The 10,004-nt window shown below is 48.3% G+C and overlaps 1 protein-coding gene across 2 annotated transcripts in view; it reads right to left on the bottom strand.

Annotated features, from left to right (window-relative positions):
• Window positions 1–227: 227 nt before the first annotated feature.
• Window positions 228–10,004, bottom strand: part of EIF3L (eukaryotic translation initiation factor 3 subunit L) — a 28,088-nt gene continuing 18,311 nt past the window's right edge. For both annotated transcript variants that reach the window (XM_047740106.1, XM_047740107.1), the window contains 5 exons: window positions 9,331–9,485; window positions 8,412–8,582; window positions 6,871–7,368; window positions 1,309–1,389; window positions 228–434 (listed from right to left, as the gene is read on the bottom strand). In XM_047740106.1, coding sequence (XP_047596062.1) covers window positions 396–434; window positions 1,309–1,389; window positions 6,871–7,368; window positions 8,412–8,582; window positions 9,331–9,485 — 944 coding nt within the window. In that variant the 3' untranslated portion in view covers window positions 228–395. The remainder of the gene's footprint in view (window positions 435–1,308; window positions 1,390–6,870; window positions 7,369–8,411; window positions 8,583–9,330; window positions 9,486–10,004) is intronic.

Raw genomic sequence — 10,004 nt, 5'->3', positions numbered from 1 at the left:
GACCCAGCACCTCTGCTAACATGCGTGGAAATCATGGGAGGTCACTTAATGCTCACAGGACTCTTGAGATGCGAATAAGATATTGAATGTGAGAACGTCCTGCAAACCGCAAATTCAAATGAAGTATCAAAAACAGCTGCATTGGGAGCAAAGTGTCACAGGAAGTCACGTATTGTCGCCCCGACCACAGATCCCCCTCACCCCCAACAATGATGAGATGACAAATATGGCTCCAAAGATCTTTTACTGAGACCTTTTAAAAACATTTCAGTCCTTAATTCAAATAAACTTCAACTCAGCTGGATGGCTGATCTAGGTAAAGGCTTCACGGTGACAAAAATATGCCCCGCCTGCAGAGACCTCAGAATCAGCTCCTAACGAGAATGTGAAGGTTCTCAGGGTCTCTGTCCCATCTTCTTCAGGGTTCGATTGAGCTAGGAGAAGAAGAAAAGCCAAGTTAGATACAGAGATCTCACCGACCCCTGTCCTCCAGTGTGCACGATCCCCAGGTCGGACCCCCGGGGCACCGCTCTAAAGTCCGGGAAGGGTCTCTCTGACGCAGGCACCGGTGTCCACCTTGTGTGCAGAAAGCCCCAGTCAGGTGCCCCCCGTCCTGACACTCCCACAGCCCTGCACAATTCACACGGACTGTTCTACCTGCCCTTCACACGCCACACGCCACACCCACACCGCTCTGTCCGTTTTATAAGACACGCGGCTCACAGAAGCCAAACTTGCCAGGGCTGCGCTCTTCCTGCAGGAGGAGCCCCGTGGCTGGCCCAGAGCAGAGCGGTGACCTCTGCTGGAGAACTCAGAACACCAGGACGAAGCGGTTCCAGCTACGGCCACACACAGAAAGCACGCACACACCCTGCAAACTCGTGACCCCCAGGACCTCTCCCAGGGCAAGATGTGAAATGCACCAAGTCTGTCAAAACCCGGCTTCCTGTCCTCTGCCTGTAAGAACCGGCCAGACCTGTCTACATCGGAGAGTAACTGCCAACGGGGAGGGATGGGTAAGAGCAGGCAGTGAAGCCACCCATATTAGGAAATACCAGGGAGGGAGAGGCGAGCTGGCCACCCGCAGAGAGAGATCTTGGAAAGAGATGCTCTGGAGAAGGCTGACACAGCAGCTGCTGCAGGCCCAACCCCACTCCCCGAACCCCAAGCAGCCGGCCAGTCTTGCTCAGAAACTTTTTAAAGGGCCAACTCTGGGCTTTCTTGAAATGAAAAATAAAAAAAAGTAAAAACTCCCCACCAGTTCCAAACCTCTGTCTCCAACCCACACACCGCTCCCCAACTTCTCACCTCCTCAAATTTGTGGATCTGCCGGATAAAGAAATCCCCATAGCGCCTGGCGACCTTGGTGTCTGCGATGTGGATCATGTCCTATGGGAGAAGCAAAGCAGAGTCAGAGACGAGCAGGGAGGCAGGGGCACTTAGACTTGCAATACATAAAGCCCCACACTGCCTTGTAAACGCAAACGTTGGGCGGGGGCACCCCACGGGAGAGCCTTACCGGCTGACGGCAGCTCGCTCTTTCTAGATGCTCGATTTCTGCTTCCTTGTTAATTCATTTATTTGAGGTGGGGAGAGGGACAGATGACCCCCCCCGCCAAGCATGGAGCCCGATGTGGGCTTGATCCCAACCTTGAGATCATGATCAGAGCTGAAGACAGGGTTTAACCCATTAAGCCACCCAGGCACCATTTTTATTTTCAAGTCTTTTGTAACAAACACACATCTTTCAGCAATAGAAACATTTCAGACAGCATTTTATTCTCACACACTGTTTAGGAGTGTGAGGCTATAAGTGAATCCAGATTCTAAACTTTGTTTTTTAACTCAAATGTGGTTGAGCACCATTTTACTTGTAAATTCCTGCATAATCTAGGTCAAGGCCCAAGAATTTTCTGGATCTCTTTGACAGGACTTTTTCAAGTCAAGGATGAAAAAAGAAAAGCCAGGGCGCCTGGGTGGCTCAGTGGGTTAAAGCCTCTGCCTTCGGCTCAGATCATGATCTCAGGGTCCAGGGATCGAGGCCCGCATCGGGCTCTCTGCTCAGTAGGGAGCCTGCTTTCCCCTCTCTATTTGCCTCTCTGCCTACTTGTGATTTCTGTCTGTCAAATAAATAAATAAAATCTTTAAAAAAAAAAAAGCCAGAAAGCAAGCAGGGATGCCTGGCGGCTCAGTCAGCAGAACATGCGACTCTGGATCCCTGGGTCAGGAGTTACATAAAAATGCAATGTTTACCAAACGAACCACCACCACTACCCAGAAAGCAACATTTTGCCAAAGACAAAAGTGAACCAGTAAGAGGAATAATTTTAAAAAATGCCCCAAAAACATGCAATCAAAAACATTTTCATGGGGCGCCTGGGTGGCTCAGTTAAGCATTTGCCTTTGGCTCAGGTCATGATCCCGGGGTCCTGGGATCAAGCCCTACATCGGGCTCCCTGCTCAGGGAGGAGCTTGCGTCTCCCTCCCTCTCTCCCTCTGTCCCTGGCTCTCTCTCTCTCTTAAATGAATAAATAAAATCTTAAAAAAAGGGGGGGTGCCTAGGTGGCTCAGTGGGTAAAAGCCTCTGCCTTCAGTTCAGGTCATGATCCCAGGGTTCTAGGATCGAGCCCCGCATCGGGCTCTCTGCTCAGCACGGAGCCTGCTTCTACCCCTCTCTTTGCCTGCTTGTGATCGCTCTCTCTCCATCAAATAAATAAATAAATAAATAAAAATCTTCAAAAAAAAAAAAAAGAAAAAAAAGAATCACATGTTCTACCAACTGCGCCCACCAGGCTTCCCAGAAGTGTTTTGTTAAAGACCATCCAGATAACTGGGACCAGTTCAGCGGGGTTACAAAGTGATGACAGGGGACGGAGCAGGTTACCGATACTGCCAAACATTATGTCAGGAAGGCACTGAGAACAAATTCGAAAAGGACTTTAGGTAGTAGACGTGATACTACAAGGGACAGTTCTGATTTTTAAAACAACACTGGAAAACTTCCCTAGTGACATGTTTCTACTTTCAGTGAGCCCGTTCGTGTCAGAGACAGCCAATTTCTGCCAAACATCAAGTCTTCCAAAAGCCATACTCTCTAAATGAGAAGGTTCGGGTTAGCAAGATGAGCTTTCAAAACTAACTACCAACTGACCCAGCAATTCCCCAAGTAGGTATACACCCATGAGAAGACATCCACACAAAAACTTGTACACAAAAATTCATGATAGCGGCGTTACCCGCGATAGTCAAAAGGTGGAAACTTGACTGTCCATCAGCTAATGACTGGGTCAACAAAGCAGTGCACCCCTACCAGCGCGGTCCTTCGCCACCACGAAAACGGAGAGATATGCACCACGGCCTGGACGAGACCTGAAAACGTGCTCAGTGAAAGAAGTCAAACACGAAAAGGCCACATGTTTATCAGAGCAAAAATCGAAAACAGACAAATCCACAGAGATGGAGAGCAGATTACTGGTTTGCCAAGGATGAGGGGACAAGGGGAGTTGGGAATGACTGCTCATAGGTAGGGAGCTGTGGAAATGTCATGGAATTAGGGGAAACCGACTGTGTGACACTGTGAATATAACAATAACCACAGAATTTCATCCTTTAAAATGGTGAAGTTTATGTTACACGGTTATACCTTTAAAACACGGCCAAAAAATATAGTTATGTGTAGACCAATACTTTCTCAAAGCAACTAGAAATACAAAATAAATAGTTTGTAAAAACCTCCTCATCGCATCGAAGAGCTGACAAGAGATTAAAGAGCTACTTAAGAGAAAATAAACCATTCCAACTGAAACACAGAAGCCTGCTCTGCGGGGAGTGCGTTCACTCCTCAATCCCAGAAGACTTGCACAGAGGGACAAGCCAAGGCCAGGGTCAGTCTTACAGAAGATGCTCCCTGCACTGCTGGATCCCTTGAGCCACACCCTCAAGCTGAAGGCAAAACAGGGACTGGGCAGCCATCCCACTCCAGACACCAAGCAATGCTCACCAAGTTGGGGGAGGGACATACAGGAGGAAAGAAGACACATTCCCGGGACGTTATAAACACAAGGTGATTCAGGCGCCTGGGTGGCTCAGTGGGTTAAGCCGCTGCCTTCGGCTCAGGTCATGATCTCAGGGTCCTGGGATCGAGGCCCGCATCGGGCTCTCTGCTCAGCAGGGAGCCTGCTTCCCTTCCTCTCTCTCTACCTGCCTCTCTGCCTGCTTGTGATCTCTCTCTGTCAAATAAATAAATAAAATCTTTAAAAAAACAAAACAAAACAAAACACAAGGTGATTCTTCTGACAATCCGTAGCCTGGGCTTGTTTCCTGGTTGGTCCAGGGGACCCGAGGCTTTGAGTCTATGGTGGTCCCAGACTAGTAATCTCCCCAGGCATCTTGAAGAGGCAAAAGCAAATCCCTTCTAGAAGAATAAATATTCATCCTACACTTCAAAAAATGTCAACAAAGTTTTTCAAGGACAATAAACTGTATGTAGTAAACAAACAAAAAAAAGGAACGAAGAACGTTTATGGAAACACTTCACCATGAATTTAAGAAAAATCAGAGAAAGTAAAAACTGAGCTGAAGAGATTAATGAGGATAGAATAATCAATCAAAAGAAAATGACCCAGAACAGAGACTAAAAAAGATGGAGAAAGAGTTTAAGAGACACAGAAAACAGAATGAGGTCTAATATACATCAAGTAAGAACTCCAGAAGGAAAACAGAGCACATAAAGTAAAAGATATTAGCTAAGAACATTCCAGAAGAGATGAAAGACATCAGTCTACTCATTTTAACAGACTGTTGTAAGTCCGTATCAGCTTTCCACATATGTTAAGTAGAACATCGTCTCTGAGTGTGCGCACATTAAGGATGATGAGAGGGTGTGACTTCATGGAAAAAGCAATTCTAGGAGTCTAGCATATTTTACATCTGAAAAAAACTCATCTACAAAACAGAACTTAGTTCTTTTAAAAACCTCATTAGGACACCAAAATGTTAACTTGAACTTAAAATCCAGCAATGCAAACGAACACTATCCCTCCTCCTGAGAGGAGCCTAGGATGTTGCTCGGGCCTCCTTCCAGAAATAACTCTGCATTCACAAGCAGATATAAATGAATCACTTAAAAAAAAAAAAAAAAAAAAAAAACAACTTCAATGAACCACTAAGAGCCACTCTCCAAAACCATGGACACTTTCTGTAATACACAAAACCACTGAAAAGCGCATCCGCATTAGAATGCGGAAATCACAGCCAACTCCTGCAGCAGCAGCTGGCCGGGTGCCGAAGGGGACGACTCCTGCTGTGCACAAAAATGCTGGATGGTGCCGCTCTTAAATGTAACACAAGAAAAAAAGAAGCCAGACACAAGAAAAAGAGCACATGCTGTGTCAGTCCGCTACATGAGGTCCAAAAGTAGGCAGCACTCATCTAGAGTGAGACAAGTCAGGACAATGGCTCTCACTGGCTAAACTACATCCCAACACTCTACGCCACACCCTCCCACTTTCTTCCCTGATCCTTTCTTCTGCCACAGCCTCCTGTTTTAGGTCACTGCAGCCACAATGAGGTTGTCCCTCAAACATACTGGGTTCACTCCTGCCCCAGGGCCTTTGTCCTTACAGCGCCCACTCCTTGGAACGCTGCTCCCTCAAACATGTGTCTGGCTAGTTTCTTCACCTGCTTCAAGTCTTAGCTGCAGTTTCACTTCCTCAACAAAGGCTACCCTGAGCACCTGTGCAATACTGCCACCTCTGCCTTCCTACCCTTAACTGCACAGCACTTGGCAATTTCTAACCCATGATAAAGGGAACATTCCACTTTTCATGTTTGTAGGCCCCGCTCCTGGTAAAACATTTACCCAAGGTCAAAATGACTTGGCGAAGTCATTTTGACTTGGCAAAACCTCAAAACATGGGCTCTATTCCTGCCCCAAGTACACACTGTACATCTGCTTCGTTAAAATACAAACAAAACCCACCAAAAAAAACATTCCAAACAGAAATGTAAGAAAAAAAACCTCACTGATTCCTGTAAGATTCCAGTCTTACAGCCTTTCTGGAAAGTCCTTCATCACAACTTGTAACTCTACGTAAAACAAGAACGAAAACAAAAGCAAAACCATATATGACTTTTGCACCAACCCTCCCTTCCCTGGAGTCTCCTCTTTGTGAGGACTGTGTACCCCAGGCAGCTCTCTTAACTTGGACTAGAATGAAACTCTTTTTCTTAAAAGAATAAAAAAATAAATTTAAAAGATTGGAGAGCAAGCGAGCACGGGCAGTGAAGAAGAGCAGAGGGAGACACAGAAACAGGCTCCCCGCTGAGCACAGAGCCTGATGTGGGACTTGATCCCAGGACTCTGGGATCATGACTCAAACCAAAGGCAGACACTTAACTGACTGAGCCACTCAGGTGCCCTTTCCTTTAAAAGTGTTTTTAAAGGCTTTTTCGGGGGCGCCTGGGTGGCTCAGTGGGTTGAGGCCTCTGCCTTCAGCTCGGGTCATGATCCCAGGGTCCTGGGATCGGGCCCCGCATCGGGCTCTCTGCTCGGCCGGGAGCCTGCTTCCCCCTCTCTCTCTGCCTGCTGCTCTGCCTAGTTGTGATCTCTGTCAAGTGAATAAATAAAATCTTTAAAAAAAATAATAAAGGCTTGTTCACTTGGCACTGACGCCTACTACGTGGTCTGCTTCACTGTAGCGCTTAGTGTCTACTTTCTCACATGAGAAGATCAGTGCGAGGGCAGAAACCTCTGCTGGTTTTGTGCACCACAAGTCTCGAATGCTCCGAGTGGCGGGCGCCGAGGAAACCCTGACGGCTGAACAGATGGAGAGAGAGGCCGCAGCCGCCCAGGCTGGAAGGCAGCTGTACCTTATCGATGTAGAAGTCAACCTCGGAGGCCGACTGAAATTCGCCATCGAGGGCGGAGATGCCACTGGTCCACACCAGGTTCTTCATCTTGTGCTTGAAGACCAGCAGCTGGATCCGGAACTCCTGCTCCGTGAGGTCCAGGAAGCCGGCCAGCTTGGCCACAGGCATGGTGGTGTAGAGCTTGAGGAAGCTGCGGATGGTGGACAGCTGCGCCTGCTGCTGCACCTCATCCGAGAACACCTTCAGCTGCTGCAGGAAGGGCTCCTTGTGGTAGTTGGGGTGCACGTTGTCATAGTTGGGGACCACGGGCGACAGGAATTTGGGGCACGAGTAGCTGAAAAGTTCCTCGTAGACCTGCGGGTCGCCCTTCTGCATGCGCAGCATCTTGTCCCCGTACTTCTCCCGCAGCTGCAGGTGAATGCTCTCGTCGATGCGCATGGGGTACATGGTGAGGGCGATGGCCAGCAGCGCGTGCATCTGCTCGTTCTGCTTGTTAATCTGCAGGGGCGAGACCAATTGGCGCGGGGTCAAACGAGGTGGACTTTCTGAGGTCCCCACCACCCTCCCATGTACACGCTGCATAGGCCTCTGGTTTCTCCCTGGTCTTGCACCCGTCAGTTAACTTTCCCGAAGTCCCTCCGCATCTGCCCTCCAACTCTACTAAACTTCCAGCCCACTTCCGGGGCCTCCTCAGCTGGTTTCTGGATTCTTTACTAGGGCCTCCTCCTCATTCCTCCTGGTTCACCCCATCCTCACCGGCAGATCGACCCTCCCACACCATCATGACTGAGTCACCCAGAAATTCTGATGGCACTGTAAGGCCTACAAAGACTAAATACTTGAGCTAGACAGTGAAGGTTACCCCAGAACCTAGCCCCCCAATCTGACTACTCTACGGCCCTCCAGCAAAACTGTTCCTTGTGCTGCTCCATCACCATGCTTCCAAGTCTCTTCCTAGAAACTTTGCTCTGCCTACAAACCTCCCAATTCTATGCACGTCTTGGACCCTCCCCCTCTCCATGGCAAACTGCTTGAGGGTGGTACCTCCACCTCCCTCAGTTTTAACTACCCAGAGCCCAGTAAACACTCAGAAAACTTGCTGAATAAATGTAGACACTGCTGGGGGGAGAAAGTAAAACAAAAGATACTGTCTTTATCGTCAAGGAATTAATGATCTGAAGTAACAAGCACAACAAAAGAAACTTAAGAGTAGTCCAGCCATTAAGAAATCGCCCTACTGGGACGCCTGGGTGGCTCAGTTGGTTAAGCGGCTGCCTTCGGCTCAGGTCATGATCCCAGCGTCCTGGGATCAAGTCCCACATCGGGCTCCTTGCTCAGTGGGGAGCCTGCTTCTCCCTCTGCCTCTGCCTACCACTCTGTCTGCCTGTGCTCATGCTCTCTCTCTCTCTCTAACAAAAAAAAAAAAAAAAAAAAAAATCGCCCTACTGAAAACACATACAAAAAGCAAAATTTGGGAGAGCTTTTACCAAAAACTGTCGGCACATGTGCCAAGGGGTCAAGCTGGTCAGAGGCTTCCTTACCATCTCGTACTTGTACGTGGTCCTCTGGAACATGCTCTTCGTCCTCTGGATATAGAGGAGGATGTTGGCAAAGACCCGGATGGCATCCTGGTAACGACGCATCATCAGATATGCAAAACCGACGTAGTAGTATGTGGTCACCTGGCACTCGGGCACCCGCGAGTACATGCTCTGTGGATGGAAGCATCCATGAGTCCCAATACCAAGTCATCCTGGAGAGAATCTGCAAGCCGGCAGAGCCCAGTGTCAGCCGAGCAGAAGCCCCCTACAGAGGCCCCAAACTACCCAGCAGGAAAGTGCTGTCCTCTGGAATTAAGAGGCTCCGAGCGCAGACCACACCAGTCACTGATGAAGTTGTGTGAACTGAGAGCTCCACACTGTTAGATGTAACAGGAAGGGACTAGACCAGGTGACCCTAACATTTCTTTCCACTCCAAATCCCTCCACCCCTCAGCTGTGTACTCTTCCTCGCTTTCTGCTCCTTCCTTTTCCAGAAAAAACCGATAAAGGAACAGATAACAAGACTAAAATAAAAAGACACACACACATAACAACAGAAAAGTACCGATTTTTCTGTGGCCAAGAAAAACCACCACAGCTAATCGTCATTGTCTATACCACCTCAGAACTAAGTCTCACTCCTTAAGTAGTGAGATCTGAATAGTAAAAATCTGCCATTATCATGGTCTTGAAAATAGAATCAAAGACTGCCAAACATTTCGAGTGTTACTAAGCAACAAAGAGAAAGCACCTTGCCTATGCGCAGACGTTCACTACAGTGCTTCCCCCACGTCTCAATTTTCAACTGGCCGGGGAAGACTCCTTTTTCTGATCCCTAACATTTGTCCTTTGAAATCAGAGTTTCTCTTAATGCAGACTCTGGCTCTGGGCAGGGGGGCAGGGGGAAACAGGTAATCACCTTCTTATTCAGTTCGATATTCTCCAGCACCTTGATGGCCTGATAGTAGTCCCCCAACAGGGAGTGCAGACGCAGAAGACCCACCAGGCTGAAATACCCAAGCATCTTGTAAAGGGAGTGCCGTCCGTACTCGCCAGCCACACTCTCGGGGTCACCTGAGAGAAACAGACACTGTGACCATTCCAGCAGGGACACGTGAAGGAAGGTGAGCCTAATCCCTGAATGTCACTCAGCTGACGCTCCACCTACTACGGGCCTCTGAAGCTTCCCGCAATGGGGAGTAACTGCCTTCAGAGGACTACCCAGAAGCAGCATGCCTGACCTTTTTTTTTTTCCTTTTCTTTTTTTTAAAAGGTAACCTGGGGCATCTGGGTGGCTCAGTGGGTTAAAGCCTCTGCCTTCAGCTCAGGTCATGATCCCAGGGTCCTGGGATTGAGTCCCGCATTGGGCTCTCTGCTCAGCGGAGAACCTGCTTCCTCCTCTATCTCTCTCTCTGCCTGCCTCTCTGCCTCCTTGTGTTCTGTCTCTCTGTCAAATAAATAAATAAAATCCTAAAAATAAAATAAAAATAAAAAAATAAAAAAGGTAACCTACACCTAACATGAGTCTCGAACTCACAACCCCCATACCAACTAACAAGCCAGGTGTCCTTGGCCTCACACTAATCTTTTACC

Source organism: Lutra lutra, chromosome 8 (assembly GCF_902655055.1).
Source record: "Lutra lutra chromosome 8, mLutLut1.2, whole genome shotgun sequence".
NCBI classification, from domain to species: domain Eukaryota; kingdom Metazoa; phylum Chordata; class Mammalia; order Carnivora; family Mustelidae; genus Lutra; species Lutra lutra.
Note: the sequence above shows the minus strand (reverse complement) of the source record. Positions and strands in the feature narration are given on the sequence as shown.